Source organism: Cheilinus undulatus, linkage group 22 (assembly GCF_018320785.1).
Source record: "Cheilinus undulatus linkage group 22, ASM1832078v1, whole genome shotgun sequence".
Lineage (NCBI taxonomy): Eukaryota > Metazoa > Chordata > Actinopteri > Labriformes > Labridae > Cheilinus > Cheilinus undulatus.
In genome coordinates, this window is record NC_054886.1 from 28913185 (window position 1) to 28934087 (window position 20903).

Below are 20903 nucleotides of genomic sequence, written 5' to 3' on the forward strand. Positions count from 1 at the left end.
GTCCACCAGTGGCTGACTGAATCATCTAAGAATCTGGTAGAGTTTTCCACCACTTGGGTTTGGTGGGATTTTATGTCCAACAGTTTGAAAATGCTTGAGAGTCTCTGTTAAGTTCTTCTTTTGATTTATTAACATCTACAAGCTTCCTTCAAATCTTACAGATACCTAAAACTCAAGGCCCGGATCTCAATCTGGAAACGTTTGCATCAATGACACAAAAAAGAACAGGATTATTGACATAATGTGTTGCAGGTTTACGGTTAATTTGTATTTGAAGTGTACTCACTCGTTTGCCGGCCTCTCCAGGTTCTCCCTTTTCTCCTTTCTGTCCACCAGAAGGACCCTTAAAGGACAATGACAGTGATTTGTAACACCCTAGTTTAAGTTAAGAGAATAAATAAATAATAAGGAAAGGCAGGAATGGACTTATGCACTTACAGGGGGTCCTGGATAGCCTGGATCTCCTGGAGGACCTTGAGGACCTGGATCACCCTACAGACAAAAAAAGCACGGGAAAATTTCTATTTTTTGTCTGATTCTGAGTATTTTAGCATTTTTGGTCCTTATTCTTGCTTTTGCAGCTATCGGGGGACACAGATACCAAGAATTTAATCAAAACTTCAAATACAAATCTATTTTTTTTACATTTTTACCCTTAAAGTGCAAGAAAAACAATAAAACTAATGTTAAAAAGTCAAAAATTCGACTATACGTGTGTCTTAAAGTTATGTGAAGCTGCTGCCTCCAAGTGGCTGGAGAAGGAATTACAGCCTGCAGTTTTCCATGTACAGCTTGGTTCATTTTAAACATGAATCACTTCACATAAGAACACAAAAATTAAATAAGTTAATAAATAAATTATAGACGTATTGCATTATGAACTGCAAAAGCAAATATTTGCTGTATTCCATGTAAAGTAGTTGTAACTGTCAGCGCTTTGATGGTGGTATTACCTTGTCTCCTCTCTGGATCTCTGTCTCTGGTGGTCTCTTCTGCTCTCCCACCTGTCCGGGAGGTCCGGGAGGTCCTGGCAAGCCGGGTTCACCCTGCGTTCCCACACAGAAATAAAAATAGCAGAGAGTTTTAAGAGCTTCTCTTTAATGGCGGGAATCTACAATCAAGGAATAAAAATGACAAACCTTTTCTCCTTTGGGTCCCTGGAAGTTCAACCCCATATTTCCCTGGAGGTGAAGCAGAGAAGCATCGGGACTTTTAGAGATCAAGCTCAGATTATAATGCAATCTCTTGGGATGCACCAAGTGGATCCTGACTCACTAACTTGATCTGGTATTGGTGACAATGAGTCTAGATAGCAAGAGGGAGATCAAATTAAATTATATCTTTTAAGCATTTCTAGTTGTCACTCACCTTTGGTCCAGGAGGACCTGGAGGACCTGGACGACCCTGAAAAACATCAGGAAATACCTCCGTTAGACAGAATCCGCCTGCTTGGACAACTTAAACTGTTTTGTTGTAGGAGTGACATTCAAATCCGCGTATAGAAGCAGATCTCTCACCTCGTAGCCTCTGGGTCCCGGTGGGCCGAGTGGACCTTGTAAACCAGGGGGTCCAGGGGTGCCCTGCAACACAGACACAAAGAAAAGATCATGCAAACATACATGTGGAGGATCTTTGAAACATGATCTCAGAGAACATTCTTCTTCAGCAAGTTCCTGTAAAAATAAATCTGGGAAAAAAAGATCCTGTAACTTTTTGTGATTGAGTTTTTAACTTTCTGATATCACTGCAATCTTCATGACACTCACAGGATTTCCTGGTAACCCGGGCAGTCCAACAGCTCCTTTCTCTCCAAAACGGTTTGTGGAGACCACGTCACCGGGGTCTCCCTGGAGACGAGAAAAACCATCAAAGGAACCGGTTAGACATAAAGCAGGGTATGAAGAAAATTTACCTTTAATGTTACATCATCTAAATGTCCATGGAAGAAATCTGAAGATTTTTCTTCTGCACATGTTAGCTGAGAAACAGCACCACCTTGTGGCTGAAAAGGAAACTACATAGCTTTATGAAATAAAGGTTTTTTGTCATATTGCAGTGAGAAAAAATGATTTATTGAAGCTATAGAGCTAAAGGAGAATTTTGTACCTATTCGTCTTCTTTTAAAACTATTAGAAGATGCCACTGACTGATTTAGTGATTTATTCATGTAAATTTGGTCTCTATCTGCACTTCTCAGTGCTCTTTAATGTAAACTATTCTTTTTAGAGAGTTTTACATGTTTTATATTGTTTATCTTTAATAATTGCTTATGGTATAAATACAAAAAGATCATCCATCCATTTTTTATACCACATATCCCGTTCAGGGTCGCAGAGGTGCTGGAGCCTATCCCAGCTGTCATTGGGCGAGAGGTGGGATACACCCCTCACATTCACACCGGCTAATTTAGAGTCACCAATTAACCTAATGAGCCTGTCTTTGGTGGTGGGAGGAAGCTGGAGAACCCAGAGAGAACCCCTTCTTGCTGTGAGGCAACAGCGCTAACCCCGCCGCTGTGCTGCAGTATAAATGTCAAAGACTACTGACTAAATTACAGTGTTTTAGTGAAACAGCTGAATGAAAGTTTAATAAATGTTACTACAAAAACTAAAAATATGAGCAAAATAATAATTTAATTTCTTCTGTCGTCCGCCTTGCTGTCTCTCCACAACAGGCTGTTCTGGCATGCATTACAGGTGAAGCAAAAATCATAAAACAAGGGAAAGATTTTTTAAATCTGGAACGATTTCAGGACAATTTCCAAAGATTTTTCATCTTTAATCCTCTGAACGCACACGCTAGACGACTCAGCCAGACTGTCAGATCACTGGAGACCACACACCTGCCGACCTGCCTACAACCTCACGTGATCACGTGACTTCAGAAAAAAAAAGAAGAAAAAAAGAAAAAACACGGGTGTGTGTTGTTCTGTCGTCCGTCTTGCTGTCTCTCCACAACAGGCTGTTCTGGCATGCATTACAGGTGAAGCAAAAATCATAAAACAAGGGAAAGACTCCGGACAAATTCTGGCTGAAATTAAGTTAAAGTTGTGTTCATGGTTGTGGGCTGTGAAAGTACGTATGATCTGGCTTTGACGCTACCCTGTCTATCAACCACGTTTGATATTTACGATTTGGGATTTTGGAGGCTACGACGATTTGGAGCAGTAAAACAATCGTGTTGACACAACACACATGCAGACTACTCAGACAAACAGTCATTTGCGATGAAGCTCCTCTTGGGATATGCCCCCCACAATCGTCGGGGGAGGCAAATCTTGCCCCACATCGGGCTTAAAATCCTGTAGTGTGTGGTCGGCCTTGGGCAGATTTCCGTATCTTATCATACTGTATCGTATCTCATCATATTGGTTCTTATTGTCCTATTATAGAGTGTTCTATCATATCAGTCATATCAGTTGTATCATTGATTATCATATATTATGTCGTATTGTATCATAGAATATGGTTTCCTATGTTATCTCATCATGTTGAATCGTACTGCATAAAATCATATTACATCATATCATATTATATCCCATTGTATTGTAGTATATCATATCATATTGAATTGCACTGTATCACTTCATATCACATCATATTATATCATAGTGTTGTACAAAAGAATATTGTACCGTATCATCATGTAATATTATATTATATCATACAGTATTGTATCATATTATATTGTATCCTATCAAATCATAACATGTTATATCCTATCGTATCATACTATACTGCATTGTATTATATCGTATCCTATTTCATTATTTCATATCATGTCATATTGTATTAAATCAAAGAGTATCGTATCATTTACTTCATATTGCACTGTATAGTATCACATCATATCGTGTTGTTTAGTACTGTATCATATAATATGGTATAGTTTCACAGAGCAAGTGTTAGAGAGTAAGCCCCCCAAAGAGAAAATTATTTATTCTGTTGTCCCCCACCCGCATACAGAATTAGATAGAAACATTTAAACAACTATATTTCAAATATTTATGTCTCCTTTTTCAACATTTTTATCTCAACATTTTTATATTACTGATATTTTGGTCTGTATTGAACTTAATGCCAACACTACCTGATTACTATGTTCTACGCTCTTATTTAGAGGCAACTATGAGTTTTCATCTCTGCAGTTGTTGCAGGATTGCATATCTGCAATCACTACTCACTTTTGATCATTGTTGATGCAAAAACCTGCCCCTGCAGAGGCTGTCTTAGTGATATTCAGTGACTGAATGTGTTTTTTCTTCCTGGTTTGGTCACTATTCTATATGCTTTGTCTTAATGTGACCCCAGGGTTTAAACAGCCTTGCAATTTAAACTCCGTGGCTGCTAAGCATCATCAGGACCAGGGGTGGCAGATACATGCTATAAAAATCGCTCTCATAGAGTATCACATTGTATCCTAGAGTATTGCATCGCATTGTTTTGCATCGTATCGTATTTGGTGCACTAAACAGCTGTGAACAGAGGATGCTGACACTTACCTTTGGTCCAGGCAGACCAGGTGGACCCTGCAAAGGAGAAGAAGATTATTCATGATTTGAATATCAAATATCACAGATACAACTAGTCACTTATTAATTTTGTTAACTCACCGGTAGTCCCTGTGCTCCAGGGATGCCTCCACTTCCTGGGTAACCTCTTTCACCCTGCACAGTAGAAGAAAATATAACTCATTTAATAGATATGATTTTAGAGGGACTGCCCTACACAACCTAATCAAGCCCAATCAAATCAAAACCCTCTCTCCTCTGCTTCAGAGCATCTAGATTGCCTGATAAAACATATTAATCCTCCTATTTGTTCTGTTTTCTGGCAGACCCCTCCCCCTTTACCTTTGTCCCGTTGCAGCCCGGTACTCCCCTTGGTCCTGGAGGTCCATCCTGTCCAGGGAGACCCTGGGAAACAGGAAGTAAACAGGAAGTTACATCACAGGTTGCTACCAAGGTTTTTGGAAAATATGGCGAAAGATGTCAGAAGACGGGAAAACTCACTGGAAGTCCTGGAGTTCCGGGAAATCCCGGCAACCCAGGCGGCCCCTGTCAGGAGAGAAATGATGGAGACTTGTTAAAACAAATAAAAATTAAAAAATAACTGAAAATTCTTCTTCAGTGACACTATCTGGGATTATGGGGACATCTGCTGGACAAGGAAGGGTATTACAACCACATATCATTGAGAAGGACCAACTTAGGGAATTGCTACTGATGCAACTAAAACAACCTTTTATGAATTCGTTTTTTTTTACACACACGATACAAAAGAGAAAAAAAAGAAAAATAATGATAAACTCACTCTTATTCCTTTTGGACCAGACAGTCCTTGAGGTCCATCGCTACCCTGAGAAGAAGAAAATAAACACAAAGACATTAAGAATTAATTTTTAAAGAGTTAATATTGACAACTATGCCTATTACACTAAAAACTTACCAAACTCATTGGTTAAGAGTTTTGCCAACTTTGTCATTTATTAATTTTAAAGGAAGCAAAATTAAACAACTAAGTCTTTCGTTAAAACCATTTAGAATCACAAGTCCTTGTTTTAACGCACTAGAAAGGACATATTTAATAACAAAATGTTTTGGTGAGAATAAAACATTTAAAGTCAGTCTTTTCAGTGTTTGTTCCCATCTAACGGGTTAAATCAAAGAGGGCAGTTTGTCAACCAATCATATTTTTTCACCTCTGCTGTTGCTAGGCGGAAATGTTTTACTATTAGCTCTGTAATCCGTGGGCCCTCCATAAAAGTTACAGCCAGCCAGGGTTACTAACTTCAGTGACAGAATAATTTCAGTAAAAATCAACCAATCACATCTTCTATCTTAGTGGGCGGCCTTTGTGATTATTTTCTGACGACTTCCACATCCTGTGGGGTGTACAGATCCCAAGCTTGCTTTCTTACTTGCCAAACTTTGGTGCTTGGCTGCCCTAAATATGTTGTATTCTTACTTTCACTTTGTGGTATCATCCGTCATAATAATCTCTATTTCTGTGATCTCTACTTCCACTGCTACGCCGATGATATCCTGCTCTACATTTCCACCAACTCCACTTAAACCTTCACGAAATAAAAACATGGATGCCTCTAATTTTTACCACTAAATTATGATAAATCTGACATCGTAATCATTTAACCCAAATCCCTCACCATCAAAACTAACATCTCCAACCCGCCTCCCTCCCCTTAAATCCAAAATCTTATTATTATTGACCATACATTTCCCTAAATGTTAAAGCAGATATTCCAAAATGTACACATATATTTCCCCCATGATTCCATGAAAAATGATGGAAAACATTTTTAAAAAATCCCTAAAAATTCCATTAAAATTGAAAAAGATCAAAGGATACATTGCCTCCTATTTCCCAGTCAAATTCCCAAAACTAAAAAAATACATTTCACAAGTTTTCATGAGCGTACCAAAAACCTTCAGAGCACATTTTCCCCCAAAATATTCTCCAAAAATAATAAATACATTTCCCACAGCAACACAAAAATGACTGAATTTTAAAAAAAAAATCCCCAAAGAGACACCCCAATTTTTTTTAAAAAAATATGCCTCAAATGTTTCAGTGAGACTTTATCAAAAAGGCTAAATTTAATAAAAATGTCTCCTAAATTCCACTTAAATTCCTGAAAATTTTCAAGAATTTCCCCAAATATTTAGGCAAATTTCCCAAAATGTACAAATATATTCCCCCCACGATTTCATGAAAAATGATTGAAAACATGCCAACAAATTCCCTGAAAATTGAATTAATATCTAAAGATTTCAAAGGATACCCTGCTTCCTATTTCCTAAAACTCAAAAAAATACATTTCACAAGTTTTTTATGAGCATACAGAAAAAATCAAAGCACATTTTCCCCAAATATTTCTAATAAAATTCCCCAAACACATTTCCAAAATTAATACAAAAATGACTGAAATTTTCAAAACTATCTCCAAAAGAGACACCCAAAATGTCTTTAAATATACCTCTAATGTTTCAGTGAGACTTTATCAAAAAGACTCAATTTAATAAAAAATGTCTTCAACAGCATACCTAAAAATTTAGAACAAATTTTCAATCAAATAAAATACCCCTAAATTACAAATACAGTTCCTAAAATAACACAAAATTCTTGAAAATCTTCAAGATATACGACAAAACACATGTATAAAAATTCTAGAAAATTTCATAGCAAATGCTCCCTTTATTTTGACTGAATTTCTTAAAGTTGACAGTCCAGACAATTTTTTAAATTCTAATAGTAGAAACTATTATTTTGTAGGAAAGCCAGGATGTTTCCTCAGGGTTTTAGGAGGTTAACATTAATTTTGAACTGCTTTTCTGTGGCGGTGACCTGTAACCATCTCATTCTAAAAATCCCAAACACGACTTTCTCTTCCCAGCTGAAGAACCTCTATGATTCAGTTTTTGCTTTAATTCACATGGACCACCCCAGCAACCCACCTTCTCTCCTCTGGGTCCAATGGGTCCCTCAGGTCCTGGGAATCCTGGGACTCCTGGCTGTCCGGTGAGGCCTGGGAAACCCCGTTCACCCTGCACACAGTGACAAAAACACGGGTCGATTACATGTAAGGCTTCATTCACTGCAGTTTCATTGGTTAGAGTTTCGTTCTAGTTAGAGAGTGGATACATGCATTTTCAAAATCAAATCCAAAGTTTTTTTTAAAAAACTCTTTATATTGGTTGAATTACCTTTTTTTAAACTACATTTTAATAACATTTGTTTATTTCAAAGATTTCAACCATATAATGCATGATAAAAATACATGAACTACCTATAAATAAATGACACTCCAATACCAGTTAAAACAGCAAATAATGTAGGTTTGATCAAGTCTGATGTAGTACTGATCTAGGCTACTGAAAATATTTAACATGACTGTTATACATTTATAAAATGTATAACTTTGCCAAATTAAAAGGTACAGTGCTGCTGGTCCCGGACAGCTCTGCAGTATTTATCAAAACAGTCATACCAATAATTATATAATAATTCCACCCCCTAAAATGTATTTTCTATTTATAGTTCCTTTAGGATAATTGGATATCATTATTTAACAATAAAAGGGGATCAAAACTGAAACTAAATTAGATACAACCCATTGTTTTTTTTTGGTTCTGAGTGTTAAATGAATCATCATTCCCAACCTTATTTCCTCAGGGCCCCCCCTACCTGCATCGAAAAAGCTAAGCCCCCTCGGACCAACTCGGAAAAAGTACACATCATTTGAAACTGTTTTCATTGACACAATCCCAACATAACAGACCTATACAGACTTGTTCTTGACTAAAGATCTATGTCTAAACTATCCATTACTATGACAATGCATCAGGACCACTCTTGGGAAAAAGAAAGACTAATTTCAAGAAAAAAAAACAGCTTTAAAAAATGAATTCATAAAAACATAGATACTTTTTTTTTTTTAACTTTGAAAGCAGTAAATGTCCCGGAACCCTGGATAAGAATTTTTTAAATAATAAAGCCCAAAAGTCAAACAATGACCTCTGTTTTTAGTTTGGTTTCTTGTAAATTTTTGACTTTACACTGTTGTAAAATTAGGATGTAAAAAAAAGTTGATTTTTTGAGTTTCTGATGTCAATTTGAGTCCTTTTAAATTTTTAAATTTGGATTTTCTTTCTTGTAAATTCCTGACTTTTGACAGTCTGAAATGTTTTACATATTAGACACAATAATCTCAAAAATTTGGATTTTTTTCAAAACTAATTTTTGACCTTTTTGGTTAGAAATCTACAGATTCTCCTTATATTGTAATCTTTTAGGTTGGCCCCTATCCTACAATGAACATTAGGTTTGTAATCATGAATTGCTTTTTTTTTTTTTTAAATGAACATCTAATTTTGACAATGTCAGAGCAGACAGGGTCCTGTGTGCCCCCCTACAGGTCCCCGGACCCCAGGTTGGAAACCACTGATCTATTGCATATACTGGTGATTTAATATGGAATGATTACTAATGCTAATGTGAAAAACGTCTCTGACTTTGTTTCCATCTGGTATCTACAGAACTCTTCACTCTTTCCCAGTGAATGAATTGTGTATCAAATGTGTAAATAAATAAATACAAATAAATAATCAGAGATAGCAGAGTTTGGGATCTAGCAGTCAGAATGACCCCTCGTGGTCTTTATCATAGGTCTGGTCTTTCTAGCATTGAAACATGAACAAGGCTGTCAAGGGGTTTTGTTAAAACCACTATCATCATTTTGGTTTGCGTGAACAGTGCTGCATCTCATGGACCTGATGCGCACATCTAACATGAAGATAATATAGAGCAGTGGTTCCCAAAGGGGGGGGTCGGACCCCCTGGGGGTTCGCAAGATGCCTACCAAGAAACAGAGAATATTTTCAAATGGTTTTAAATTGTACATTTTGCGCATTTCTGTAAAACATGGTCATTTGTTGAGATTTATGCAGAAATCAAAGCAATTTCTAAAACTTCCTGCACATGATGGTTCCTGAATGTGCTGTGATTGACTACGCCACAACCAATCTTCGACAGTGGGGACCCTGGGCTGAAATGTTTTGGAACCCTTGATATAGAGCAGTGGTTCTCTACCTTTTCAGCCCGGGACCCCCAAAATAAAGGTGCCAGAGACCGGGGGAACCCCACTGTACCTGAAGGTGGTTGAACACAGCCATGAACATTCAAGAACAGTCATGTGCAGACAAGGCTGGCCATAAGGGGGATAAAGGGGAGAGCTTTCTGGGGCCCAGACAAACTGAGGGGCCATGGAGTTCAGTAAAACCATGGTCCATTGTAAAGCTAAACTGTGACAACCATGTTTTATATTTAACCTGAATAATAACCACACTTATCAAAGAAGCAAATATCTATTTATTTATGTGTGTAGTAAAAAGCCCTCTAAAAATGTAAAGCCCTTTTTTTTCAAAAAAGAATAAAAATGGTTTAAAAATTGTTAAAATGGGTTCATAATGGCAAAAAAATGTTTGAAAAGGTGATGAAGGTGAATTTTAAAAGTAGCAGAAGTGGGTTGGAGGCTGAGATGGTTTTAAATTGGCAAAATAAGTGGGAATTTTGTGAAATGGGATGACAAATTGTTATAAACTGGCATAAAAGGGTTAACTGAGAAAGAAAATAAAGGAAGGTATTGGAAGACATTGGTTAAACTACCAAAATCAAGCATATCAAATGGTGAAATGTGGTTAAAATGGGAAAAATTGAGTGTACAAAGCAGTAGCAATAATGGGTCAACAGAGGCAATAATCAGCTTCAGTGGCAAAAACAGGGAGAAAAAAAGTGGTGGAAAGAGTTTAAAACTGACAAAAATAGGTGTAACATGGCAAGTATGAGTTAAAATTGGTGGGAAAAAATGATGAAAACGGGTAACAACTTTGACAAAACCGGTGTAAAGTGGCAACAGTGTAATTTAAAATTGGTGTTGGTGCTATGCAAACAATGATTGATTGATATGTATGCCTGCATCAACAGAGTATGTTTGCAGTCTGTTTTTTAGTTAACCCTTTACCTACTGAGTCTGAAAATGGCGATTTGGACATATTTTGTTATTATGGCCGTAAAATAGTCAGGAAATGCCCTAAGTCTGAGAGCTTTGGTCCCTTTTCCCAGGAGTAACAGAGCTCCCTTTAGTTGCCATGGTAACCTTGTTCAGGTCGACAGTTAGGCCGAGATATTTTGCAAACAAACTGTGTTTTCTTACATTTATTTTGTAATATGTACGACCTGAAGCTAAATTGCCTTTCTTCTAGTTTGGATTTAAACTTTGTTTTACTCTGGATGAAAATAAGGAACTTCCTGTAGATTAAAAGTAAAAGCCTAAGCTTAAGCATGGGAAAAAGAAAGTGAATTTCACATAGAAAAGATATTAAAATATTACCCAAGGAACAGCATTCCATACATTGGGCTAAATCATGTGACACCATCAGCTTTATGTAGAAATACATAATAAAAACACATTATTTTAAAAAAGCACATTTAAGTCACAGTGATGTGACTCATATTTGATCTTTTGTACAACAGTCAGACACATACACAGGTAAATATTGTGTGTTTTGTTGCTATTCCAGTGCATTTCAGTCTGGTATTGCATTTAAACTGATACCATATCCACCTGTTTGTGTTGATTTTGCTCACCTTGGCTCCTTTTTGTCCACTGCAGTCACATTTGGATCCCACACAGCCATGGCACGCCTAAAAGGAGACAAGAAAAGAGACATGAGGATCTTTATTATGACAAATTTCTTATACTGGCAGCAAATACACAGAATCACAGTCATTATATATGAAGGAAAAGTTTTTATAAAAGTTTGCATGGCTTATTCAGATCCAAACTATTTAAAAATGTTGCTTTTTTCTTTAAAAGTAAAACACCGATTATGTAAATGGAAAAATATGATGTCTAATTTGGTTAATTTACTGGCTTTTAATCTCTCAAAACATTCCACCAGCACCACTAGAGGGCGCTCCATCATAAGGCTACAGCAGCCGACAGGCTGCATTTCTTCCCACAGAGGAGAAAGGGAGAGGATTTTCCCTGCAGCTTTGTTTGAAGATGAGTCCAAGGTCAGCAAGGACAAAACAAGATTACTAAGAGAAAAACCAACATCTCTTATGGAAATAAAACTCATTTATCTTTATTTTTCACCACAAGAAAATGCAGTTAGTGAGAGAAAGTAGGGTTAAAGACGAGCCAGGATGCTAGGATGGGAGTGCCAGGCTGCTGATTAACTTTTCCCAGGCTTGTTGACACAGCGGATGCCAGACGGGCATCGATTGCACGCATGCCGGGCAGCCAGGTTGTGAGAAAGACGGAGAGGCCGAGGGTGCACGAGAGAGAGGGAGAGAGAGAGGAGGACAAGTCAGCATTCTTCTGTGTCTGCTAAAACCTCTGTGTGTCCATGTTTGGTCTCATGGTTTTTCATGGGTTTACAGAAAGTAGGACTGTGACTAAATATGCAGTCAGGAAAATGTCAGAAAATTCCAAGGAGGAATCTAAACCTAAAACAAAAAGTAAGGCAATTTGTGTAACAGTACTTCTTGGTAATAAATCTAATACCATTGGAAAGCCTGTTTATTACCCTTTTAAATGATGCTACATTTGTAAGGATCATGCATTTGTGGGATGAGCAGCAGAGCTGAGTATGTGGTTGTGCCCATAAAAAATGTGCCAAATCTTCTCTGCCAATGCCAAACAGCTTATTTAGCTGTTGCTATTGACTCTTGTTTTGAGCTTATGGTACCCCCAGGTGCTGCCAATCAGGTGCCTGAGAGAAGATCTGGCACATTTTTCATGGGTGTAACCCACATACTCAGCTCTGCTGCTCATCCCACAAATGCATGATCCTTACAAATGTAGCACCATTTAAAAGGGTAATAAACAGACTTTCCAATGGTATAAGATTTATTGCCAAGAAGCATTGTTACAACAAAGAAATAATGTACCAAACACAAATTGCCTTACTTTTTGTTTTAAGTTTAAATGTTTTCTTTAGTGTAAAACAGTTTAAACCTCAAATGCAATGGTTGCAATGGTTTAATGTGCAGAAAAAATGGCAAAAGGATCCCAAAATTTATTAAAATTTTTATTTCCTCAACTGCAGAATCACGGCGTGGAATCAAAATATTTTGAAGCTTAGCTAACCTTTGGTTTAAACTGGTAATAATTCTCCCAAATGAGAAGTCACCTGAGTTTAAGGCTGGCTAGCTAATCCTCTGTTAGGGCGGCAAAGGCATGGACGGCATCGATGGAACGAGGCGGCAGCTAGCTTCAAGAGGGACAAAAAGTAAGAGGCTACGATTTACGGTTCAAAAGTTATCTCACCTTAAATAACCTGTCACTTCTTGTCATATATAACAATGCCGGTCTGGAAGGGTTTTTCTTGCTGCTCTAAAAATGGGCTTTCCAGTTTTTATTGCTAACAATTAGCATGGTGAAAAGAAGCAAAATATAATGTCAATCAAAACAGTACTGAATTTTCAAAAAATCCAATTTATTAAATCTCCGAGCCCTTCTAAAATCTGACTCTGCTGGTGTAATCACCAGGGAATATGAAGTGTGGGGACAACATAACACTAAGGTAATATCAGATGGGGCATGATATCAGAGGTGAACTAAGCTGGATGATAAAAGCAGCCACGAGAGTTTATAATCAAATAATCACAGTACCAAATCACGTCTTTGAAGAGATGTCACAATACGCTCAAATCTTGATACAGTAAGTATCACAATACAAGCTTGTCAACACATTTCAATCACAATATGTAAGACAAAAAGTAAAACCTAAACACAAATTAAAACTCCCATCTCTTGGGCAGTCAAAAGTGAAAAAATAATCATTCTGTAACAGTAAATGTAAAAATATCTACATATTTCCAAAAAATGTATTTTGTTTTATTGAATTGGCTGAATTTGAGACATTTTCAAAGCAGTTCCTGTCTGCAGAGACAAAGAGGGGCGCATCACGGGCTCTCTGTGTCTTTTTCTCTCCATTAAGAACTTTCCAGGCCCTGTCCTCCAGTGTTGAGGCAACAAAGCATGATGCAACAGAACCGCCTGCCAGTGGTTTTCACAGCCCATTTCACAACCATTGAAGAAAAACAATACGGAGGCTAAAGCTAAGCTAGCATCCAAAACTATAAAAAATGGATTGAAAATGGATAAAAAGATATTCGGTATCGGAGTTACTGGTGTGGATTCAACCCGTAAGACCCCAGAAAGTCACCCAAGTTTCAGGCTTGCCTCTGTAAGGTCTACAAAGGCATGGATAGTGTCATTAGAATGGCACAACAGCAGGCTGCATGAGGAAGAAAACATAAGTGGCTATGATTTATTGTTCAAAGTTATTCAACTTTTTGTTATGAGTAAGTCTCAGAGGGTTAAAAATGAAAGAAATAAAAAAATCCATGCATTATCTCCAAAACAGAGACAAACAACTAGACACACCCACACCTATGGGCAATTTAGACTCACCAGTTAACCCAACGAGCATGTCTTTGGGAGGAAGAAAAATTGGCTGCAAGAGCTAAAGTCAGCTGTGTATAACTAGTTCCAAAGAGCAGCTGCACCCTTTCTCTCCACATGTAGCCTGTGTTTGTATGTCTACATCGCTGTATACTGTATAAGGGGGAGCTAACATGTGTTTATGTATATATAATGTGTGTCACATTCCTCTGTGTGAGCAGGATGTGTCTTCAGTCATAAAACAGGTGTTAACCACACACTGACAGCCTGTTAAATCCTCTCTCACCACACTGATCTCAGCTCTGATAGACTCGCAGTGCCGTCTGAACTCAGCGGCTTAACTTCTCTACTGCAGGGCTCAAAAGCAGGGCGCTAATCACAGCCGGGGTCGAGGGTTTGATTCCCACGGAAAACATGTCAGAGGCATCGGGGTTTAAAGACAGGAGTGCTGGATGTTTGCAGTAAACACCGAACGTGTGCAAACTGTTACCAGGACTGCAGGGTGGGGGTGGTTTCATACGTCTACATTCATTTGCACATGGTTAGTCAAGTGTGGATGTGTGTCTGTGTGTGAGTGTGGAGGTGTTTTTACAAGCCCTGAATCTCCAGATTAGCCTCTGGTCTGCTTCAGCTCAATGCGGTCTGCTCTCCCACGCCCAGGCCTGCAGCTCCACACTCTCTTCTACTCCATCTCTCTCTCTCTGTTTTCCTCTCATCCCTCTCTTTTACCCCGCTGACATACATTCATCCAAAAAGCAAAGTTCAACAACGCTGCTGAGGCCTAATAAATAAATAACCCTGGAGATCTGTGCTGCAGCCAGTACCTTGCTCATACACACCTTTGGTTTATGGAGTATGAGTCATTACTGCTGCTTTTGCTGGGACATGTAACAATCAGAATCAAACAAATCGCTCAGACTCAGACACAATCATCCTTGTGTTCAGCTGTGCTTTGTCATCACATTTACCACACCGTGTGAGATAAACAGAAGAAATACATTTACTTCAAAGTCTTTTGCAGAAATTTTGTCAAAAAAGGCAGAAAAAATGACTGAAATTAAACAAAATTGCTGACTGTCTCTTATAATTGAACAGTCTTGTCATCCATCTGACGTCACAAAACTCCAGAGCTACATAAGTACTGTTGCCCATAAATCCCATGTTGTTAGCTGTGTAGTGCACATTCTGTACACGGAAAGTTCTCAAAATTGAAAAGTCAGCATTACATACCTGTGTATCTTAATCATTTTTTCCATTTTCTTGTAGACAGTTTTTGCCATTTCTTGCCGATATTTGCTTCTGCCAATTTTTCCACTTTTTTGCCACTTTTGCCCATTTATGCTGCCTTTAAGCCACTTCAAACCCATTTTTAACACTCTTTTGCTACTTTTTACCTATTTTTTGCCATTTCTTGCCCACATTCGCATTTTTTTCTGCTTTTTGCCCATTTTTGCCACTTTTTCCCCATTCCTGTCTGCATTTATCACTTTTTTTCAAATTGTTGCCACTCTTTAGCCACTTTTAAACCATTTTGACACCATTTTGCTAATTTTGCCCTTATTTACCACATTTGCAATTTTTTGTCTTTTTTTGAAATCTTTTAGCCTCTTTCAGCCATTTTTGCTGTATTTTAACCACATTTGCCCCTTTCTTCTAATTTCTTGCCCACATTTGCTGTTTCATATAAGTTTTTATCACTTTTAAGCCACTTTCAAACCATTTTGACACATTTTTTTGCTAATTTTGCCCATAATTACCTTTTCTTGCCCATATGTGTCACTTTTTTGCCATGTTTTGCATATTTTTCTACTTTATTTGCTGCTCTTTAAGCATATTTGCCACTTTCCCCCCAATTTTTGCCATTTCTTGCCCACATTTTTCATTTTTTTATGCAATTTGCCCATTTTTGACACTTTGTCCATTTCTTACAATATTTACCACATCTTTATATGGTTTAGCCACTCGTTTGGAACTTTTGAACCATTTTGACACTTTTTGCTACTTTTTGCCCATATTTTGTATTACTTGCCCACATTTGCCGCTTTTTGTCAATGTTTTTAAAAACCTATTTGCCACTTTTTGCCCATTTTTGCCATTTCTTGCCCACATTTTGCCCATTTTTCCATTTTATTGCTGCTTTTAACCACTTTTGTCCCTTTTTAACCAATTTCTACAACTTTGTTGCCAATCTTTGCCCATTTCTGCCATTTGGTTGCCAGTTTTTGCCCATTTGTGACACTTTTTCAGCCACTTTTTGCCCATTGTTGTCATTTCTTGCCCACATCTGCCACTTTTTTCTGCTTTTGCCCATTTTTGCCACTTTTTACCCAATCCTGCCTACATTCACCACTTCTTTCAAAGTTGTTGTCACTTTTTAGCCACTTTTAAACTATTTTGACACTATTCTGCTACTCTTTACCCCTATTTACCATTTCTTTCCCACATTTGCCACTTTGTGTTCATTTTTTAAACCTTATAGCCACTTTGCCCATTTTTTTTTGCCATTTTTTTCCTATATTTGTCACTTTTTTGCCACATTTTTCCACTTTATTCGCTATTTTTTTAACATTTGCCAGTCTTTACCCATTTCAGCCATTTGGTTGCCAGCTTTTGCCCATTCATGACACTTTCTAGCCGTTTTTTGCCCATTGTTGCCACTTCTTACCTGACTTTTGCCCACTTTTGCTACTTTGTTGCCATTATTTGCCCATGTCTGCCATTTAGCTGCCAGCTGCCACCCATTTTTGACATTTTCAGCCCCTTCTCACCCATTTTAGACATTTCTTGCCCAGTTTTGCCATGTTGTTGTCACTTTTAGCCCATTAATGACACTTTTAACCCACTTCTTTGTCTCTTTTGAATAATATTTTTTCAATTGTAGATGTCTCAGTTCCTTCTACATTATTTTCTGGCACCCTAGAGTTGGTGAGCATCATAGCTTAGTTATGATGTCTGTCACTGCTTTCCTAACTGTTTGGTACAGTTTGCTCATCCACATTGTTTACACTAACAGTGCTAAGGCAATTCTGTTTTAAGTAAAATACCTCAAACACATTATACAGTGCCTGTAAAAACTAGTCACCCACCTGAATGTTTTACTCTTTTCTTGGTTTTATAAATCAACCATGGTTGATATAATTTGTTTTTGACAAGAAAGGTTTACAAAAAACTTCTTCACAATTAGTGAAATGGGGATCACCAGAGTGCAGTGGATCTGTCTCAGTAGTATAAGAACACCTGTATCTGGAAGGTCCAGTCACTGGTTAATCCATATTCCTGGCTACCATTACACCATGGAGACAAAAGAACACTCCAAGCACCTCAGAGAAAAGGTTATTGAAAAGTATAGGTCAGGGGATAGATACAGAAAAACATCCAAGGCTCTGAACATCCCCCAGAGTTCAGATAAATCCATCATGAAGAAATGGAAGGACTATGTCACATGTGTAAATCTGCCTAGATCAGGCCATGAGCGTGCAAGAAGGAGACTAGTGAGAGAGGCCACCAAGACACCTATGACTACTCTGAAGGAGTTCCAAGCTTCAGCAGCTGAGATGGGAGAGACTCTGCAGACAACATCTTTTTGGTCATTAGACAAGACGCTATGATTGGCGCACATCACCAGAAAAACACCATCTCCACTGTGAAGCATGGTGATGGCAGCATCATGTTGTGGGGATGCTTCTCAGCAGCCCTGGAAGGCTGTAAAGGTAGAGAGTAAAATACTGTTTACAGGCACTGTAAAAGGCAGAACACCCAAGTGAATATCATGTTAATTACATCAACAAGTCAAGTCTAAGTTTCTGGTGAAGAGTCTAATTGGACCACACTATTAAATCATGTTACCATTATTACCCCCTCAGATGCTGACAGCAGTTATTTCAAAGGTTTAGTGGTGGTAGAACCAATATTATTACATAAATGATCAGTTATATAAGATTGTCAGTTTATTATCTGGCAGTGATCATGTTGACCATGTTTAACATTTGGTTGATTATGAGGAATCTTACAGTGGGTTTTATTTAATTATGATGTTAGCTGCAGGCTGAGGTGTTGCTCAGCATACCAAGATGTTTGATCAACTGCCAGGATCTGCCCTTTGGAGTAAAGTGAGCAAAGCTGAAATGAAGCAATCATGGGTTTAAAATCAGTCTCAGTACAGTGTTAAAAGCATCTCTGTCTCTACCCACGGCGTTCAGTCCCTCTCTGTACCCTCTCTTTTACCCCCACAGCACTGTCGGGGCATGTAATCCACTTACAAAGGTCAGTGAGCCGCAGATATTTGCTCCACTCTTTCTGTCCGTAGTTCCCTCTCTGTGTCTTTTAGCTCACTCTATCAGTGCCCTAAACGCTCTCCTCACCTCCGGCCCACTTTTCTGCATCCTGCCAACTCAGGGGAAAAGCCTTATGGGAGGTAAAGCTTGGCTTGTTTCTGTGAAGAAACACCGGAGGTGACAGTAGGGGTACAACCCTGAGGGGCAAAATTTCAACATACAGAAAGATATCGAGAAAGGCCCCCAAATGTACATTTATGATCATATAGGGCTAACCCTATGGTCCAACATGGAAAATATGTGACAGCATAAAGACACTAGCTTCAACAAGCCAATTCCAAAAAAGTTGGCACGGTGTAAAATGCAAATAAAAGCAGAATGCAATCATTTGCAAATCTCATGAACCCATCATTTATCCACCATAGAACAGAAACAACATATCAGATGTTAAAACTGAGGCAATTTACCATTTTATGATAAATATTTAGGTCATTTTAAATTTGATGACAGCACCATATCCCAAACAGTAGAGATGGGGCAACAAAAGGCTGGAAAAGTAAATGGTACTAATGACAAAACAGCTGGAGGACCATTTTGAAATTAATAGGGTTAATTGGTCAGTAATAGAGCCCGACCGATTGATCAGCAGGCTGATTAATTGGGCCGATTATAGCGTATCACAGATTAATCCACATCGGCCAATATGTACCCGATTTATTAACTTTTTTGCTGCTGCTTTTTTGCAGCCAATATACTGGATATCGGCTTTTTTTAGCCCCCAATATCAGTATCAGCATCGGCCCCAAAAATCCAATATCGGTTGGGCTTTAGTCAGTAACATGACTGGGTATAAAAGGAGCTTTTGAGAGAGACAGAGTCTCTCAAAAATAGGCAGAGGTTCACCAATAAGGGAAAAGTTGTGTTTAAAAAATGTTCCACCATCATCTCTGTGACAGGTCAATACTGGTTGTTCCTGAAATTTGGCAGCTGATAAAAAGCAGTCTTGGTATCATTATTGATTCACAAATAAGGACGCCAGTAGAGCATACAAGTAAAGCAAACAGTAGTAACGTCATAAAATAATGTATTATATGCCTTTTCCTTTGGAGTGATATGGATCATATCGGGGTGGTGGAGTACCGAAATGAAGCACCGAAATCTATCCTGTAATGTGGTGCAGTAAGTACTGGATGTGTCGTACTGGTACTATGTTGGTACTAGGGCTGGCCAAGTAATCGAATATTAGATTGAATCGCAATGTGCCTGCTGCAATTTTCAAATCGCAGAAGGTGTGTAGTGCCACATTATGTAATAATGTAACAAATTTTCAATTCATTATGTAATAACGCCACATTTTGTAAGCCACTAAGCGGTTCAGGTTAGGGCAAGGTAGTAGGGTATACCCTGGAGACCACCTTAAGTCCTAGGGTTAAGGTTAGGTGTTTAGTCTAGAGCCCTGAAGGGGGGTTAGGTTTAGGCATAAGTCACTAAGCGGCTAGAGTTAGGGCAAGGTAGTTGGGTAGGGCATACCTTGGAGCCCACACTAAGTCCTATGGTTAGGGCTATTACAGAATGCGGCATTATTACATAATGTGGCGCTACAACGTGCAATACTTCTTTAACCTGAAACCGAAAATGCCAGTTTAGAGCTTTTTTCCATCAGAGATGTTACGCATTACATATCATGCAATCATTCAAGTTAGAGCTGGGAAATTTATCAAAAAATAATCGAAACCGACATTTGGAGCCTCTAACCGACGTAAACCTGCCTTGTCAATTATTTTAATTTTCCCCCTCTTTTGGAAAAATGTGTCTTTTGATGAAAATCATTTTCATTTTAGCTGATGGGTGTTTTGGTTTCAAATATTTCAATAAATAAATATAAATTGTTAATCTGTGCCTGTTCCTTTCTGTTGTTTGTTTTAAAATTATACAAATATTTACAGAACAAACAGAGTCGGAAGTTGGGAGTAGAATAATCGTTTATTAATTATAATCGAGGTAAAGAGTTCGATTAATCATGATTTTGATTTTTGCAATAATCACCAGCCCTAATCCAAGTGCTATTTTTTAGAATAGTTAACAAAAAATCTCACCTTCATTTTTTCACTTTTAGCTTATTAAATATGAGGCAATGACAAAAAAAAAAAAAAAATCATTCCCTTCAACACAACAATATGAGTCAAAATCATCATAAATTGATCTTTTAAATAATTCAGCCCTTATTCAATCTAATATTTTGTTGGTTATAATCTAGAAAAAAATCATTTCTTGTGTTTGTTGTCAAATTGCAATCGAATATTGGGGGGGGGGGGGTCATATTTAGATTATTTTTCCAAATGGCTCAGCCCTAGTTGGTACCTGAACTTGGTACTCATATCTAGAAATCCCTGGGCTCAGCAAACAGTTCAAAATCCTGCATCTCTGATGGTATGGGGTCGCATTAGTGCCTATGGCGTGAGCGGCTTACACATCTGGAGAGGAACTATCAATGCTGAAAAGTAGACGCAGCTTCCATCATGACAACGTCTCTTTTAGGAAAGGCCTTGCTTTATTCACATATAGCATACCACATCCATCACAACATCATGGCTTCACAATAGAAAAGATTTGACATTTCCAAATCCAGCAAACAAG

The 20903-nt window shown here is 38.0% G+C and overlaps 1 protein-coding gene across 2 annotated transcripts in view; it reads right to left on the reverse strand.

Moving 5' to 3' along the window:
- The window catches only part of col4a5 (collagen, type IV, alpha 5 (Alport syndrome)), an 80182-nt gene that overhangs the window by 25285 nt on the left and 33994 nt on the right, over window positions 1-20903 (reverse strand). For both annotated transcript variants that reach the window (XM_041779320.1, XM_041779319.1), the window contains exons 2-15: window positions 11166-11222; window positions 7475-7564; window positions 5313-5357; window positions 5012-5056; window positions 4853-4915; window positions 4613-4666; window positions 4502-4528; window positions 1767-1847; window positions 1518-1580; window positions 1369-1404; window positions 1140-1181; window positions 954-1046; window positions 439-492; window positions 287-343 (exon numbers count right to left, since the gene is read on the reverse strand). In XM_041779320.1, coding sequence (XP_041635254.1) covers window positions 287-343; window positions 439-492; window positions 954-1046; window positions 1140-1181; window positions 1369-1404; window positions 1518-1580; window positions 1767-1847; window positions 4502-4528; window positions 4613-4666; window positions 4853-4915; window positions 5012-5056; window positions 5313-5357; window positions 7475-7564; window positions 11166-11222 — 807 coding nt within the window. The remainder of the gene's footprint in view (window positions 1-286; window positions 344-438; window positions 493-953; window positions 1047-1139; window positions 1182-1368; window positions 1405-1517; window positions 1581-1766; window positions 1848-4501; window positions 4529-4612; window positions 4667-4852; window positions 4916-5011; window positions 5057-5312; window positions 5358-7474; window positions 7565-11165; window positions 11223-20903) is intronic.